The sequence below is a fragment of the Teleopsis dalmanni genome, chromosome 1, assembly GCF_002237135.1.
Source record: "Teleopsis dalmanni isolate 2A chromosome 1, ASM223713v2, whole genome shotgun sequence".
Taxonomy (NCBI): domain Eukaryota; kingdom Metazoa; phylum Arthropoda; class Insecta; order Diptera; family Diopsidae; genus Teleopsis; species Teleopsis dalmanni.
In genome coordinates, this window is record NC_051846.1 from 26614193 (window position 1) to 26633959 (window position 19767).

Below are 19767 nucleotides of genomic sequence, written 5' to 3' on the forward strand. Positions count from 1 at the left end.
TTGCTGCCAAATCACCACACCTTAAATTCCATTGAATAACAGTCAAAACTTACGGTGCTGGTGCGAAATTCCAGACAACTATCAGGACTGGTTATCTTTTCAATTACAAAAAACATCGCTCTTAAACGGAGTTGATATTGCCGGCAAATTACCAAATGCAATATCCTAATAAACCGTTACCATGTCAATATGATGGATCTACCTAATGTAACATAATGCCATCTCCGTCTGTTAGAAGGTGAAAGCCTCAATCTCAATCATTTTATTTGTGAGTGTGAGAAAAAATTTAAAATTATTAACATCTTTTTTGATTATGAATTTTTAAGTAAAAGACATTCTGGCCTCTATCTATATATACATCTTCACGCCACTTGTATACATTTCTATAAATTATTTCAAAGATAATACATTTTGTGAAAAATTTTAACCCTATTTTTATCACAATATCCGACTTACGTAAGATAAAACATTAGTACACTCAGAAAAGTAGTTTAGTTGATTAAATCTGTTGATTAGCAAGAAATAAGATAAGTAAAAGTAAAAGATATCTTAAAATATATCTATGAATAAACTGATTGCATATAAAAAGGTGAGATTAAATCCGGTATTATTTTGACCTTTACAATCAATTAAAGTCTTAGTCACATTGCGTGTTGTCCATACCAAAAACTAATAACGACGATTTCTAAAAACTTATCAGAGATTGTCTTCATTCACACTTCTTGAAAGTGAAAAATACGTTTGCAAATTTTGCTGAACTGTAACCTTTAAAGACTTTCAAATAAAAATTTAACGAAAACAAACAATTTTCTGTTATGGCAATTTTTTAAATATTTTTTATTAAGTAAAAACATCGATTCTAAATGCATTAACAAAGTTAAATTTAAATGTAAAATTGTTAAAAACTAACTTCGTTTTACAAAATGTAAAAGATTTGGCGAAATAATTTCGTAAACATACACGAGACTAAAGTAAAAGTATTGAACACAAATTCTATTCAGCAGTGAGTATAAGAAACGAGCGAAAATATTCGAATTCAATCGAATTAAGTCCCTGAAGCGATCAATTTTGAGTGAATTTATTAAGCTTATTAACGCCTCACAGTAGTCGCGTCTCCTGCTGCCACCGGACGAATCATCATTCTTGCCGCACGTAGCGAGTAATTGGGACCACGAAAATGATGCCAATACATACCTTGAAATGATGGTGCACTGCTATAGTTGTCCAAGTAGTACTTGCCGAAAAGATTGCTTAAAATATTTATATTTTATTCGATAATAACATTAAGAGAATACATTTGTATAAAAAAATATAATAAAACTTACCTTTGTTCGCACCAATTATACCACCAAGCGCCCATATGCGCTTGCGCGCAATTACATTCCAAGCAACCATCGTTATCCATATCGTAAGTTGAAAACTTATAACCAGCGTGATATGTAAGTGAATCTCCAGCAGTGCCTGTATAGTTTCCAAGTAAATTTAAAGCATATCCTTCATCTTCACTACCAATTCCAAAAAGATTGTATCTGGCATAGGCTTGCTCATTCGCAAAGTCTTCCAGAATTACGACTAATTCATGAACTGCAGATGAAGTGAGTGCATGTAATTTCTCCAGGCCTATAAAGAAGTCACCAGCCAAATTGCCGAAACCACTTTTATATTCAGCCCAATCTCGTTGAAAACTCGTGTCACCCAAGAAACGATTAAATATTATAGTCCAACCGCCGTTTTTGAAACTCTCATCACAGCGTACATAAAATGGTACGGATGTTTCTGTTAACTGTAGTCTTAATATGCTATTGTCAGTGACTGCATTCTGTGCACAGCTGGTGATCAGTGGTTGTGAAGTACTTGGAGGAGCATAGAATACTGGGGGTTGTACTGGTGGAAGGTATTGTTGATGTACGCCTACACCATTCTGTTGACGGCGCTGGAGGACGTTTAAGCGTCTATGTAAATGACTAAAAATATTTAAAATATAAAAAAAATGTACAATATTATACACAATGTGATTATTTAACTCAATAGGAATGAACTTATAATTTATAGAACAAATATTAAATTTGATTTTGACGTAAGTTATTTTGTTGTTCGAAAAGCTCTCCATAAAAGATATTAAATATATTATATATATTTTCACATAAAACTAAAATCGTAGAATATATAATATAGAATAGAACTCGTAAGTACTACATACACAACTGTATGAATATATATATATACATATATATATTTCAAAATATATATATTTCGAAATATATTTAGAGAAGTGAACTCTATTTTGAGTTCTTGTTTGACATAATGAAGACAATAAAAAAAAAACAATGCAATTAGATGATTGACGATTATAAGACTCAACATTACAATATAGAGTGGTTCAAAACTCAATTCAAATTTTGATCCATCAATAAAATGTAGAATTTCCAATATGAGCTGAAAATAATGCATCAAATCGCGGTATGGAAGTCAACAAAAAAGAAAGCAAAAGAAACAAAATTACGCTTTTAGTAGAGATCGGGTTAGGTTGGAGTGGCGGCCTTGTACTCATGAGCGCCAACTTTAGCTCAAATAATAGTGCGTTATGGTACCATAGGAAAATTTTGCTTTTAATGGAGAAAAGTCATAACCATTTTTATCGATTTCTTCGTTTCAAATACTGTTTCTACACTGTTTACTGACTATAAGGACAAAATATTATACTAGACTACTACAAAGATTATAGGCCAGAATTCGATGAACTCATCACATATTTTGGAAGACATTTAGCCAACATAAAACGAAAATTATTGATCAATGAAAGCATAATTCATATCGATTATTCACAAAATTCATAAACTTCTAAATTATTAACTGAGTTAACAATGAAGAAGAATTGTTTCAATAATATAATTTGGTTGATTTAATTAGTTTTTAACTAAATCTCAGGTCAAAATATTATTACTCGACTTATCACGTTGATTCAACCATATTGCATGTGGGTTTTTATATCTTCTTTACCACATGTGCTAAAATTTTTCTAACAAATCAGGTCAATTTAATTTATATGTGGTTAGAACATATTTTTCGGAGTGTACTGTTGATTATACTATGTAGGTGTTTATTCCATACAAGCCTTTAATTAAATAGGTATTTCTCCGTGATATAAGAGTATATGATATACATATAGCTTTTTTGGATAATGATAAGAGATTTCATTTAGTGAAATATTTAGAGAAAATGCACCAATTACTCATACCTTTTCAGATTTTAAAATTATTTCTTAAACTAAATTAATTAACAGAGAAACTTATTCAGTTGTCGCAAAATTTTATAAAGAGGCTAGGCTTATTTATCCTTCATGATAAAATTATTCATTTCAACCATATGTTACTATTGAACCAAATGCAATGTGACTCATATTTTTAATATTCAACGCTAATAACATTTTTCATTTTTATATCTATTATGGATCTAATGATATGCAAATATGTTTACATATTTGGAGCAGCAGAAAATTGAATAATATTCAACAATTACTCAACCTAAGTGAATTTACATAGATTAACGCATGAAATTGATGAGAAGCGATAATTAATAATGAAGGTTCTTAAGGTGCTGCATCAACTGTCAAGACACATCAACACTTGGTTAAACTAAAAAAGAAGATGATTGGCAGCAATGGTCGCCACTGATCTTACCGCTGCATAAATTAAAGCTAAAATGCAGAGTCGTCGATTAACGAAGGCTTCAAAAAGTCAGTAATTCAAATTATACATTTTTTACTATACAATGCACAAATGTGGAATAAATTGACTAACGTGCACGCAAATTAATTTTACTGAAGTCATAAAAATAGATGCACATATCTCAACCGGAATTAGATATTAAAATATTTCAAATGGCTGGCTGCATATGATGACTTACCTCGTGGTTTGACTTAAACTGGTGATGTTTGAAACCAATTCATTTCGTAATGACTGTACTTTACGTGTCGTTTCTGTTAATAATGTTGCGATTGCATCCAATTTTTGAGAATCGGTTAACGTCGGTCTCTTGTATAATGGATCAACTTGATCATCTTGTGCACCTGCACTTACCTGACGTGTCTCGCGAGACTTAACAATCTCTTCTAGAATAAAACATAATTTACTAAAGCACGTTCAATATGTTTTTTTTTTTACAGAATTGCGTTAGAAATATTTTATAGAATATTAGTGTTAAGGTTAATTATGCTATGTATGCGTTAATCGTTTTTCAAATATTTTTACTTTTTAATTTATTAGATTTTAATTAGATAAGCCAATTTAAAAATTTCAAACCGACACCAACTTTTTTTACCAACATGCCCTTCAAATGAATTGCGATTGTTTCTTTTTCGTTTAGGAAAGTTATCACCTTTCAATTCTTCAACATCACGTTTTGTCATGCGTTCTATCAATTCCAATGAGTCCAAACGTTTCAAGAAATCCATTTGTTGTGCACTCATTGATTCCAAGCGACCCGTATTGCTGTCATCAATTTTGTTTAATCTGCAAGAGATAAAAAGAAGTATATACCAATTTAAAATAGAAAAATATTTGAATATTTATTTAAAATATTGTTTAAATAATTTTAAAAAATTTTTTATTATGAATAATATTTTAATGCAATATCAACAACTTATCACTTTCAAGCTATCTAAACTGTTGAACTCAGTCACAGAACAATTAATGAATATATACGTTCATACATAGCAGTTGGAAAAATAATTAGGATTGAATGAAGTACTTAACGTACTGTTTTACTACCACTTCATAAAAATTACATTTCGAAGGTTTGTTGCAAACTCAGCAAACTTCAACTCGAATACGTCAATCCTCGCAAAAATAGCTGATAATTAAACTTCAACTTTGCGGAACTAAATTAATTAAAAAAAAAGAGGATACATCTTCCTACTAACATGTCTTGTGCGTATAAGAGCACACAAAGTTAAAACAGGGATATTATTCCTGCCAATTCGAAGAGACGACTTCTCTTAGCAATGTTTTTTGGTTGGTCTTTTTCTACTCAAACTGGTGCTTAAGACTTTAATACTTAATATAGACCTTGGGTGTTTGACAGAATAATTGATAGCGTATGAATCATTCCATTACTTTCACAAAAACTGATTCATCGGAACTACTTTTTATGCTACTATAATAATTTTACAAGTATTAACTTAGTGTACCAAAGTGATCAAAACTCTTTATATATATCAACAATATAAAATCGGTCGAACCGATACTCCAAAAAAATCGGTCCAGATGTTAGTACCAAACTTATGGATAACTTTCATGTCCAAAAATAAAAAACTGATCTCTTCTATCATAAACGCAATTTTAAAGGAAGTACCAGTAACGGCACATTTTCTGTCGCTGGTGATGCTGAGGTATACTCAGTCGTCGTCCAGGGGTCGTTGCAATATAATTTATTTTTCCAAAATCAAAGACAATTTAATATATGTGATTTGTGATTTATTTAAAATTATAATTCAAAAAAAAAACAAATTTCATAATGTTACAATATATATTATGATTAATTGTGTTGGCCTCCTATGGAAATTTTCGGGGTTTGGCTAAATGATTCCGGCGTTGTATGGTACTTTCGGACAGATGATACTCCACTATTTAGTTCTTGTTAACTCAAACTTGGAATTTTTATTTTAGATTCTTGGACATCAACCTTAGCCAAGATGTATTTAATTACCTTGACGTATGACTGAACTACTAGTCAAGATGTATAAAGCTACCTTGACGTATTACTAGCTACTAGTCAAGATGTATAAAGCTACCTTGACGTATTACTAAATACTAGTCGAGATGTATAAAGCTACCTTGATGTATTACTACTGACTTACTGCACAATGACGTATTACTACCTTTTATATTCACACTATCGTTTTCAAACCCTGTATTCTATTTATGAATATACGGTCAACCATAGGGTAAATATTCTTCACCATATACTTGGTCCACTAATTGAGTATTTTGGTAAAAATGTTACAAAATTTTAAATAAATTTTCTTGGTTTTATGACTTATTTTCATATCAATAACCAGATCTTTAGTTAAAAATTTACTTCAATGAGTACTTACAAATTAAAATTCAAAAACTTTTAAAAATAATCCTCTATATATTCTTTTTGAGTAAAAATCTATCAAAACATCAGATCTACTGAAATATCTCAGTGAAACAAAATTAAAGCAAAATCGAGTTCATTATATTTCATGGTTGTAGAGTATTGAATTGCAACAACAAAATTTTATTATTTTTAATTATTGAATTTTTTTGAAATTTTTTTTTATATTTATTTGTTTGCAAATAATTTTTGACTTGTTCAAACTTGGAGTTTTGTCAATTTGCTGTGAACGTTCTTTAAGAATTTCACTTGCTTCAGTGAAAACTCACTAAGTTGAGTTTTCATTATTGTGAAGTCAAAAACTCGTATATTAATCCTAATCGCTGTAATTGGTAGAGCCGCAAAATCAATATCCGAAAAAACGAGAATTCACTATATTACAACAGTTTCAAAATCTCAACGAAGCATAATTTATTGGTATATTTTTCGGCCCGTAGCATAATCATACTGTCACTTCCAACTCTAAAGGTCCATTACTATTAGTTGAAATATAGTAAAGAAGTACAGGAGTATAGGATCTTCTTTAGTTGTGCATGTTGTTGGAACAAGATGGCTACTTCATAAATACTATTTTAAAAACTTTTGTCTTTACTATTGTAATTAGAAAAAGCTGTGAAAGACAACGATACATAAAATCTATTATGGTGACTATATTTATATTAAAATAGTTTATGTTCATTACTTTAAACTACAATTTTATGTAGAACCATTCTAAAGCTATTATATCCGTACTTAAGATTTTTGCTCAGATTAAGACAAAATAAATCAAATGGAAATATTGTCGTAACCAATATAAAAACGTTGAATACTAACTATTAATCAAAATCATTGAAATATTTATTGAATTTTAAACATATGACAATTGTCACAACTATTTGAATTATTCATCTCGGGGACTTCCCCCACATGGATTATATAAACTACCTCAGAAGTATAAATAACTTAAGTATTTTATTCATTATTAATACCAACATAAACACACACCCACATAAATGCGTAATTATATTATTATATATCAATAACTGCCATATAGACACATAATAATAAAAAAAGATTTTGGACTCGTTTGATATCTTTTTTTACTACATTGTATTAATTCATTTTTATGTATTTATTTTTTACTATTTGACTACTTTAAAATTATTTAACATTTTTTAACGTTTTGTTTTCGACGCCTCAATAAAACTGTTAATTATGCGAAGCGCGATGTTTTCGGTTTACTCGTCGTGAAGGTCGTGAACAAATTCATTCGATTTATTTCGATGGATGAGTTTCGTCTGAAGACTTATGCCTCACACAACGCTTGGAGAACTGAAATAGAACGCAATACGTACGTCACTCTGATAAGAAATACTTAAGGCAATTAATCTTTTATTACGAGTACGAATGTCTTTATCTAAATATGAAAAGCCGATCACAAATCTTGACGTAATAAATTTTATTAGCCCAAGTCTTTTTGGTTTTATGGTACTTAATAATACTATTTAATGCTTCAGTCAATTGATTTTATTACCATTATTTTTTTTTTTTTTTTGATTACTTATTTTTCAAATACTAAATGCTGAAAGTATTTGTATTTCTATAGAAGTACATTTAAAATGAATTATTTCACAGCTTTTGAAATGGGTCATTCGCATTTCATATGGAGAAGTAAACATGTGCCCACTCGATATGGTGATATACTCGTGGATACAGTGTCATTGTACATGTGCTAATATAAGCTACCATATAATATGCCAACCGCAGATGTTCGGTTTTGTAATGTTATTTATATTTAACTTTTTAATTATCGATCGCCCCACTAATTTGTTATATTGTTGTCTGGTACTGAAAAATTTAATGCGGTATTTATGGCGTACAATCAATTATAGCAGAAATAGAAATATGTATTCAAAATAATTTAAAATTAAAATAAAATTTGAAATCATACTTTTATTATTGTTGCCTATGAGAGTTTTGATTTACGATTACAATAAATTTTAAAATTTTTTATTTATTAAACCAACCATCTATAACACCCAAGCCTCACTATAAAAAAATACAGCCAACGGCAATTGATAATTTCATCAACATTTTTATCAACTTAAGAAGTACTACTAAATTATACAAAATTTTTCAACATGTTGACTACCAACTCTTATCTGATAGTAGGGAGAATGGTATAGTTCGACATGGAGAGAGCCTTCTAAGGTAAAATATAGAATTTCACGGTACTGATAAACCATACAATATCTTTCGGTTAAAGATAACAACCTTCATACGATGAAATGAAAGGTGAATGTGAGTACTTAACTCATTTTCTGGCAACCCCCAGACAGAAATACATTAAATGGACTGATGTTTGACACTGCATTTAACATGATTTGCATTTAGTATTCACACTTTTTGACAAATCTAAAAATATCTCTCGGTTTGTGAAAACAAACATTGTTCGGTATAATTAAAGTCAAATAAAATTATTACACTCGTTGTTTTGATAATCAAAAGTCAGAAGCAGATGTAGTCTACAGGTGTCAATATCTTATAATCCCATCTTTAAGAGGTAGTAGTTAACACTTGACCAAACAATCTGTTGATATTTTCTATTCTGACTCGAATGAGCTCTTTGAATTGTCTTAGATTTTTGATATTGGCCACAACATTCTCAAAAAATTTATATTCAATATTTTTAAGTATTAATGCAGTCTGACAAGTAGATATCTTATAAAAAGGTTCAAGAGCTATAAAATGAATTAGCGTACCATCCTCTGCAATTTTCAATAGTTTTCAAATCGACAAATCGGTTAGTTAAGAAGTCCGTCAAGCGTTGTTTTATTTATAGTAGCCAACTTATAAAAATCTTGCAGATTCGGATTAAGTAGGACTTGATGATCCAGGATTTATAACTATAGGTGCTTTATTAACGGATAAATGCATGTACTTTTGTGTTGCCTTTTGTAGGCATTGTGTAATAGATTTCAATGATAGCACTTTCTATAAAAAACTTGTTAATGTTAGGAACATAAGAATATATAAGGCTCCCGTTATCCTATTCATAAACGGTTTTGTTAATCACAAACGATCCACTATCACAATTGTATGACGGATGAAAGGTCATAAAGCAATTAATTATACAAAAAACCACTACTATGTTTATTTAAAAAAAATTAGTAAAAAATCTTACTAATCAATAAAATTTATCTCAATATCTTTAGCTCAAAATTCAATTCCTGCTATTAATTTCTCTCAACAAATCTTTCTATCGATTTCAGTTACGAACCAATATTATGCAGTTATATTCTGCGAGGACCCTGATATGTGCTATTTTCCTAAATCTTACACCTCACTTGAGTTTATAGAACTTTATTGTTACACTATACTTGGATCTGCTACAAAGTAGGTCGCAAACAGTTCCTAAAACCAGCGTCATCAGAAGCAGCTCTACACAGTGCCCACATTTCTTCATAGATATTATCATTCAAACTCTGGGCATTGTTCCCATCAAACCCATAGTGTTTGTTACTGCGAACTTAAGTCTCCGATACGTACATAAGTAGTAGTAAGACTACAATCCTATATAGCAGTATCTTAAAAGTTATGATAAGATTCTGGGGCGTACACAGTTTCTTGTATTTTTTTTTATGGATTTTATTAGTTGTCTATGCATTTTAATATTATATTTATAAAGTCAAAAGTAATGTAAACCTTTTTAACAAAACATAATCCCCTCAGTTATTCCTCTAATCAAAACAATTGTCATAAGCCTTTAACGAGTATCATCACACCATTTATCATACCATTTCTATCATTCTGCTGGAGACAATTCCGAAATATGCGTTAAGCATCAATGACTTCTTCTGCGACCGAAAATCATTGTCTACGCAGGTTGTCTTCAATATGTGGGTAGACATACAACTCATTATATACTAATATTAGGTGAATGACCTATTAGTTCGTTATTATTAGTCACTTGTTTAATTCGTATTAATCATGAATGTTTGACCTTAAAAAACTTGTTAGCCAAGTGGATTGTTAACAGTCCATCACAATCAGCAAACTGCGAGCACAGTCTACACATTTATAATATCATATGAACATTTCTTTATCTATTATTAAATTACAAGTATGAGCAAAATAGTACAGTCTTTTTATAAGCCATAATAAACCGATAAACCAGCAATGGTTGAAATGCAATCAAGGCGATCCAAAATGCAACAAACGGTCAAAAAGGTTATGACTTTTATATTTTGAAGACAAAAAAATAATCGTCTATCCAAATAACGTGTCATGTCATAAGTCAATGATATGTGATCCCAAATCTTAATAAGTTGGCTCAGTACAGTAATTTGGATCGAATATAGAAGCAAATATCTAGTTAAAGAGAAATGATCAATATGCTGACTATACCCGATCTTTGCGCAAACTATTACATTTTATTCAAAAAATTTTATAATACACAATAATTTTCAAAGTAATTTAATAAGTACTTTATATGCTTTAGGTAATATTATTAATTAGTATAATTAAAAAATATTTTTTAATGCATTTAGCTCTATCATTCGTATAGCTACAATTCTAGCTATTGTATTCTTTATTATATTAATCATTAAACTGCGTATTGCAGTAAATTCCAAAAATAATAATAATAAATGAAAATAAAAATAAAAATAAACGATACAAAACTACCATTATCTTTATAAGCATTATTATCATTTTACAAGTTCATAAGTGTCATCGTAAAGTCAAGAGACTTTAGATTAGTCATATGCCCGTGCCGTGTATTGCAAAAATTATTCATACAAGAAAATAAAGAGTTAAAAGAGTTTTTTTGTGTTATTTGGTATAAAAACTTTTAACAAGAAGTAAACAATGTTATCAGGAACAGTTTTATGCAAATAAAAATAAGTATTTAAGTGGAAATCATTTAAATATCGGAACATATTGTCAAACAAAATAAAACAAATAAAAATAAATTCATTTGAAAAAATTTCTTGGAATAATTAATAAATTAAAAAAAAAAAAAAGAAAAAGTTATTGAAATCACTATTAAAATATATTTAGTATTTTTAAAAAAATTAAAATTTTAACTATTATTTAATAATGAGTGGAAAAAAATCGTATACTACAAAAAAAAACATATCCAATTATTAAGTAATCATTATTGATAATTATTAATTTCTAGGTCATAAAATAATATAAAATTTATTTTCTTTATTAACGCATAAATAAGTTTTTATTTTGCTACCATATAAGTATCTGATGTACTTCGAGACTAATGTAGGTGGGTTTAAAAAATGACTCGATCTTACATGCCTTTTATGTATCACATGAAAGATTATTATTATTCATTGTTGAACACTTTATTTGAATAATGCAAAATTATTCTTTATATATATGTTTACAGCCTTTAATTTAAATTGACACATTAAAAATTGTTGTTGCAATAAGTTTTATATATAATTTAAAACTGATATATGGTTCAAATTGCATCTTACGACAATGAACCGATTTAGAAGTGCATTCTATTAAAACTTTATCATTAGCCGTAGTTTTCTCTTTCAGAGGTGTAAAAAAACAGCATAAAGTCTGGTTGAAAGATATTGGCATCACTTTTAAAATATGATAAATGTTTTTTTTATGTGTTTTTTGTTGTGTTTTCTACATGATATATAAAAATTGTGAACACTAAAAATTTATTAATTTAAATAAAAGAAAACAAAATAAATATTAGAAATGCAGTTGTAAGCATTTTTATCCTATAAATATGTATATACAAAAATTATCTAATTTATTTATGTATTTGAGTTTCTTAGTCAATAAAATGCTCATATGATTTCAACGGATGACTAGAATTTTACAACATATTTCCAGTGAACATTCACAAAAGACTGATTTTTGAATTTGGCTCACTAAAACTTATGATGTGAAACTTTTTGCGAGTAAAAACCAACTCTGAATATTTAAATAGCATTGTTGTTGCTTCAAATGTTTTCTTTCGTAAATTGCGAGTATTTTTGTGCTACTCTGAAAGAAAACTACGCTATTATTGTTTACTGAAAGCTGTATGGAATCATATGATTTTAATATAATGAAAAAAAGTAAAATCCATCTCTTAAAATCTCATGTATCTCATAGAAGTGAAATCCTTTTCGTTTGTATATTATTTGTTATAATCGTACTTATTTATGGCATAAAAAGAGTTTGGTATATAGGAAGAATATACAAGTGTGGCGAATAATTAGGTAAGAATTTCTAACAGATCAATAACATGAATAACGTATAGACATCGGCTTTCCTATTTTGGCATATATCAATAAAACCCTATTTAATACTAAAATATTCAAAGCCAACCACTAAGTAGTTCATAAAATCTTGAAATAATCTAGTATGAAATGGAATAAATAAATTTCAATCTATTTCTAAGCGTCAATGAATATTTCCCATAAAGCTCTCATATCGAATTTTATTGAAATAATTATAAAAAACAATTAAAATGAACAGCGGGATCGAAAACTTTCAATAAGCTAATCTGCTCTGGGATCGAACACTATATGTTCGGTCATTTTCGAGCGGGTTGCTTTGTTCACACATCAAAATTATTCCGTTGTTTTTAGTCCAAGTTTTTAATAAGCTGAGAATTCTTTTAAAGTCCGTTTAAGCTTCAAAATATATATATATTAAACATTAAACTTAAAAATTATTTAAATTATCTAAAAATAAAAACCAAAAATTAATATTGCATTTTACAAGAGTTCAATAAACCTTGTAAAATCAAACCTAGACTATATAGTATAACTTAAATTATTATCGAGTGTTTGTAGGTTCAGACGGCAAGTTTATGAGTAATTCTCTGAAATAGGATACGTGTTTGTCATAATAAAAGTGAATCTTATAGATAGTATTATTCACAGCAAGTATTATTCTTAACTGCTGAACTAAATGAAAATATTATGTCTTCTGAATATAAATGTAAGGATTTTCTACAATCAAGTTTATCTTTAAAGTGTAATAAGTCATTTAATGCCAAGAAAAATGGTTCCTTTACTCTAAAAGTTTTACTAATCAAAATCATTTATATTAATTTTAAATAGTATGTATGTACTATATCACATAAACTTATAATAAATTTAAATTTTTTAATAATTGGTAATAAACATAGTCTAAATATTTTTTTAGTGCTTTAAAGTATTAAATGTATTAAAGTCAAACATGAGAAAGCTACTGAATAAAAAAAGATATGTATTAATAAAAATAGCAAACAAAAATTTTATCATTTAAAATCCAAATATATAATTAATTAATAAAATTTTCATTGTTATTTTTATTATTATCCACCTCTCTTTATGAATAAAATTATGTTTTCATTATCTCAATACTAATACATAAACAGATGAGCATTACAAAATAATTTTACTCATCACACTGATCAAGAATATATATGTTAATATTTAATAAAATAAACCTAAACTATTGATACTTATACTATATATATCCGTAATTTAAAAGATCAAAGAAACCAGAATTTCAAGCTATTAACATAAATTTATTCTTTATTTAATAAATTTGTTTTGACTATTAGAGGAGGGAAGTAAATACATTTTAATACTTATTTTTATATTTATTATTTAAACAATATTAATAGTTTAGTTGTGTTGACGTCATAGAAATTATAATCAAAATTTCTAGGCGTAACTAAACATAAACCGATTACTAATACTAATTTGTCTCAGTAAGAGTTGTCTGACTACATTCAAAACTTTATTCTATAAGTTGTAATACTAATTTATAATATTTAAATTAAACTTTAAATATGTTCGAAGGTTATAAACAAAATATGTTTTAAATAAAGCTGTCACTCAGAGAAATATATCCATTGGCAAATAATTGAACTATAAAAATCTTTTCATTTTCTTCTTGCCATTACTGTATTAAAAATAATGTTGACTGTATAATTTCTTAACTGATATTTAATAGAGGATGGCATCACTCACATATAAGATATAATCAGTTAGTGCCAAATACATATATATCATTTTGAAGTTCCTCAGACAGCTGTCTTATATAAACATTATGTGCCCGCAAAATTGTTTCCAGAGACAGAAATTTGTAATATATCAAAAAATGTGATTGCAACTAATTCTTTTGAAGAGAGCTATAACCGAAAAAAAATTAGAAAATGCAACTATACACAATTCCATAATTTCCCATCCTGACGGTCACATATTACTGTACTTGTTAAAAAACTATCTCGCTAGTGGTAAGAAGTTTTAACTTCCACGTCTTATAGACCAAACCATTCCACTTTCATATACCATATATTTCGCTTAATGCAAAATCTCCTCTCGGAAATTCAATTCTCTTTAATTAAACTCATAAAAAATTGGATTGATTAATTTTGAGTTTTGGAGGTTCAGTTTTTTTGTAGCAAGGAACACATAAGTTGGCAGAAAAATGGAAAAATACTCTAGTTTAAACGAACAATAATTTTAATGATATTTTCTTAAATAATTTATTAAAAAAAGTGTTGTTTCTAATAAAATATTCCGATCTTAACTATTAAGAGGGTTTCCCTCTAGTACGGGGCTTCCATTTTGTAATTTGTTCGAAAAGGTGATATAAATGATATTGATATTGATGTGATTTGAATTGACAGTTTCTGTCAAATTTTTAGCATTTTCAAAGTAGTAAAAGCACCTTCATCACACCTTCAAGTGTGAATACTGCATCATATCTGTGGATGTTAAGCGATTATTATTCGATCCATATTATAAAATGGCAAGCCTAATCCGAAGAAACGAATTAACTCTTGGAAAATGTTGTGGTTCCGAAAACAAATGTAAAATGCACTGATATCAGATAATCGTAGAATAAATAGAGGATCCTTAAATGTGGCTGCAATTTGTGAATTATTTTATTGTAGAGATTTAAGCTTGAAAAAACATTTTATTCCACTTTCGTTCTCTTTGAACTAAAAATACAATCAAATAATAAAGTTCAAAAGTGCTTGATTCCAACATAATAATGCCATTTAAACGCATTATTGATTTTTAAAACTCTATACATACGTACCCTAAGATTAACCTAAAATCGAATTTACCAGTCGATTTAGGGTCGATATTGTATTAATATAAACATTTGTAGTGCCAGATAGACATGAGGTTGCTGGATCTCCTAAAGCTTGTAAAATTACTAACTATATTTTACTTCATTTTAAATTTTTTATATTGCACAGAAATTTATAACAAATATATTATGTACATGAAGTTTTTAGCCGGTTGAGTCACCTATATTTTGGGAGTTTTCTTTAGGTTGTTATTCCTAAGAATTTTGAATAAAGGAGATACTGTAAACATGTAAACATTTATTCACACAGCATATTTCTGTTATTGTAAAATGATTTCGGTGTGTTTATTCACAATGAATGGGGTTTTCAATTTGTGTTTCCAAAAGAGAAGGTACCTAATTCACAGTGGTGATTGAAATTTTAACCAAATTTTTATTTTATTAACTTATTTGGCTCTTTTTAATAGGTTTGGAATACAACATTATCAACGTGTTTTCCACTTGACATCTTATAGTACTGAACCTTTTAAATATAATTTATAATAATTTTTGGGTTTATAACTAGCAATACCTCGGCAGTAATTTGACAATTGCTTGCTTTCAAAACATGAATACTTTAAAAATTGTCTTTATTATCACGATCCCACATAATCCAGTGGTAATAAGTTTCATCATATCATATGCTCTTGTTACCAATTCACAACACCAAAAAGAAAATAAACATGATCCTTTATACATATAATCCCACATAAAAATCCATTGATATTAAATAGCATCATATTATAAGCTGTATTGCCTATTCACGTCATCAAAATATAAGAGCATATGTTCGAAAAATTTCTCGAGCAATAAAGTTCCGAGTATAACAACGACCTGTTTTGATATAGTCCTTTTCAACCAGCTGTGCTCTACGTGCATTTCTTCAATTTTAGGGCAAAACATTTTGATAATTAAGGCAATGACTTAATCATCCGGCGACTAAAACCGGATGTCAATATTTGTAGAGATTAATCCGTTAATGAAATGAATATCTACTCTATTACTTTAGAGTCGTGGAAAGCTAAGATCTTTTCGAAGAATGTTGAACGCTAAACCAACAACCTGACAATAAAGAAATATTCGCACGTAACGAAATCTATAGAAGCGTATCAAAAATTAACCGATTATACATAAGGAGTAGTTGCTACAAGGGAACTTATTACTGTTACAGATGTTTGAGCATGTAACTTTCTAACATAATCCTGTTAAAGCCACATGTGTTTCGTATGTATATAGCATAAATATGTTCAGGGATTAAAATTTCTTTAATTATAAATTGTTATGATAATTAGTTATAGAGTGTGTCACATATTCGATGCGAAGAATCATCAATCAAATGTTATTATCGGAACACACAATTTACTTATTCTACTTTAGTTCTTATGTTAGCTGAATATTGAAAGAACGAATATGCTAATCCAAACGTAAACTGAGCGTAAATATTCCTCAAGATAGGCTGTGCCTGCCCTGAAATGAATAAATTGGGTCCCTCCTCTACACTTTCACTAACAACTACAATATTCTTAGCCAGGTCTGACTTTTGATGATATTTACACCGTAGCATAATTTTTTCTTATACAGTCTCTTCAAATTCTTTCAATGTTTTGCCCATACTGCACTAAGGTTGATAATAATGTTTACGATAATATCCAAACTTTTTACTTACATTGCAGCAAACTTATTAGTTACATTGCGGTTGACTAATTTTGTAATAATTTCTCACAATTTTAACAGTTTTAATGATTATATATTATCCATATTAGGTGTATTCGATAGCTCCGAAGCTTGGCAAAAAAAAACAAGATGCTTGCTTTTTGAAACTTTCGAATAGAGTACATATTATAGTGCCGTAAATAATGATTAAGTATAATGTATAACACTGAACACTAATATAGTGTTCTTTAATCTGAACTACGAAGAAGATAAACTTTTATCAAACAGCAAAAATTCAGAATTCAGCACTTTCTATTACATATAAATATATTTAAGCTATTAATTGCATTTATATATGATCACATTTTTATTTTATATATATAAAATACATAAAGTACTCGTACTATAAAAAGTACTTTTTATTGTACTAATTTTTTTTTTTTATTAATATTTATAATCACTAAAACATTCATTAAGATAAACTCTAAAATGTTAAAAGGTGTCAGAAAATTATGCCATCAAGCTTGAAATTTTTGGCAGATACTCAAAATAACTATGAGATATCAAGGAAATATTTATCAAGAATTAAAACCAATAAAAAAAACAAAAAAATTTTCTTAAAAACTTTATCCACGTTTTGTCTTACTTTTGACTAACCGCAAACAAAGTTAATTACTAATTACCCAATAATTATTTATTTTATCACGCGACAATAGGTAATTATATTTATTCTCATCTCTAGTAGTAATCGGCAACTTTTAAACTTAAATTATCTTTTTATGAGTATTTTTAATTTTATCTGTTTTTGTTTATTTTATTTGTCAATATATATGTATTACTGAGGCCAGCAGTTAAGATTTTTTTCCGGTACTTTTGAATTATAAAAAAAAAACCAGACAAATCATTTTGAAGAATTTAAAATACTGGCCGCTGAAAAACCTGTACGAAGCGGCAAACAAGTTCGAAGATGTTTTCAAAAATCTTTAAATATTTATTAAGCATTTAATAAGTATTTAGCAATAAAAATTTGTGTTGAGGTTGATTTACTTCAAAAGGTTTTCTTAATAATTTTTTCTTCATATTTACTTATTTCTTTTTTTTTGTGGTATGTATTTTTAAATTATTGTGTACTTATTGCATAAAATTACTCACTTTTGGTCAATTTTCTCTAGGCGACTCCGTAAGTCCTCATCAATTGTTGCTAAAATACCGACGCGATCGTGAAGACCATCTAAAACCTCTTTGTACTCGCAGATGTGAGGTGCCATTGTGCTTGGACTTAGCTGTATTTTATTGAAAACAGATCACAAAAATAAATTGACTTATTTGCATATTTTTGTATTTATATTATTTTTTTTTTTTTGTTTTTTTAAATAAAAGAAATAAATCCTGCAAAACAGGTATTAACCACTTAAACAGTTCAAGTTCATTCTAACCTTAATGTAGGGAACGAATAGCAGAGAAATTAAAATAACTGCAAAAAATAGCTAGACCTGCATTTACAATTTAAAAGTACAAAATATAAAAATATATCAAAATCGTTTTTGCTGTAGAACATTGAACTTGTTGTCTGTTAATGAATTCAGTAATTTTCTACTATAAACTTGAGACTATATTTAATTTATAATAAACATAGCCTGCACCCAAAGCAAATATCTCAATGGAATGTGCTGCTATTTTGGCGGGTAATTTTTTCCTCAAAAAGTTTCAATTAAAATTAATTGTTAACTATAAAAAGTTGAAAATAATTTATTTATAACTACGAGATATTACATGTTAATTAGGTTTTTCATAACAATTTTTTTTCAATATAAATAATAATAATTTATTGTACCACTTTTTTCTTATTTTAAACGTGCAACTATTGAGTTTATATATATATATATATGTAAGACTCATGTAAATATCATTGAAATCTTAAATTATAAAGATAGAATTATTTTATTCACACACCCGATTCCAACGATTCGTAACACCATTGCGATGGCCCCGATTATCATAGGCGGAATGTGGGGCTGCAGTTACTGGTGCTGTTTGCTCGGCATTAACGTTGACGAAAAGTGTGCCAAATATACAAAATATGACCCCAAAAATAAGTGCAAATGTATTACAATTCGTTTTATGCATTTTTATATTTTTTTTTTTATATTTTATAGCCTGTCATTAACACAACCTACAATTTTTCTTCACATAAATTTCTTTCACTATTTTATTATTTTTTTTTATTTTTTTACTACTCAATTTGAAGTGCAAAAATTGTATTTTTTTCGTAATTTTAAATAAAAAAAAAATAATATTTTTTTCTCTTTTGTGGCAGTTGGCTTAATTTTTGCTTAACATAATCGAGCTTTCTGTTTAGTGTATACTATATAGGTATATTATCCATTGGCAAATTCTGTGTTCCGTTCGCGTAGCACACACAAACCGTACCGGCCAACAAACGCGATCGTACTGAGTTCGCGATGATCTCTCTAGACTTTGAGCATCTCAGACATAATTCGCTTTTGCTTCTTGCCTATATAGATAGAGCTATGAGCATAAGAAATTCCCAAAGATAACAAAACCCAGAAATTTTGCAAGTATGTAGTAACCTCTGCAAAAACGTAAATTTTGAGTTTTTTGTGAATCGTGCTAAGATACATCTACAACAGAAAAAAAACTTCTCAAGCAGACGTCATCAGTTGCTGTTCAGTTCTCAAAAATCAGTGCTGTTGGCGCGTTTTCCACTGAGAAAATAATTTGTTTATAAACATTGTGATGATTAATTTGTTAAATATTATTTTTTATTATCAGTTTGTTGATGTTTTTTATAGTTCATGTTTTAGAGGTTTTAGTGCAATTTGAATGTTTGAGTTCAAAGCTTTGAACTTTTCTGTTTTATTTGTGTTTTAATTA

The 19767-nt window shown here is 28.3% G+C and overlaps 1 protein-coding gene across 3 annotated transcripts; it reads right to left on the reverse strand.

Moving 5' to 3' along the window:
* Nucleotides 1-868: 868 nt before the first annotated feature.
* On the reverse strand, nt 869-19309 carry LOC119672647 (angiopoietin-related protein 7-like). 3 transcript variants are annotated; one of them, XM_038083754.1, is made up of 6 exons: nt 18826-19309; nt 18025-18155; nt 4321-4511; nt 3907-4111; nt 1326-1964; nt 869-1250 (listed from the first exon to the last, which is right to left on the reverse strand). In XM_038083754.1, the coding sequence occupies exons 1-6, from the start codon at nt 18997-18999 to the stop codon at nt 1091-1093; spliced, it is 1500 nt and encodes a 499-aa protein (XP_037939682.1). In that variant the 5' UTR covers nt 19000-19309; the 3' UTR covers nt 869-1090. The 3 variants fall into 3 exon arrangements, with proteins under 3 accessions (XP_037939682.1, XP_037939681.1, XP_037939683.1); XM_038083753.1 differs by having other exon boundaries at nt 4312-4511; XM_038083755.1 differs by having other exon boundaries at nt 870-1250; nt 4378-4511.
* Between the last annotated feature and the right edge of the window lie 458 nt (nt 19310-19767).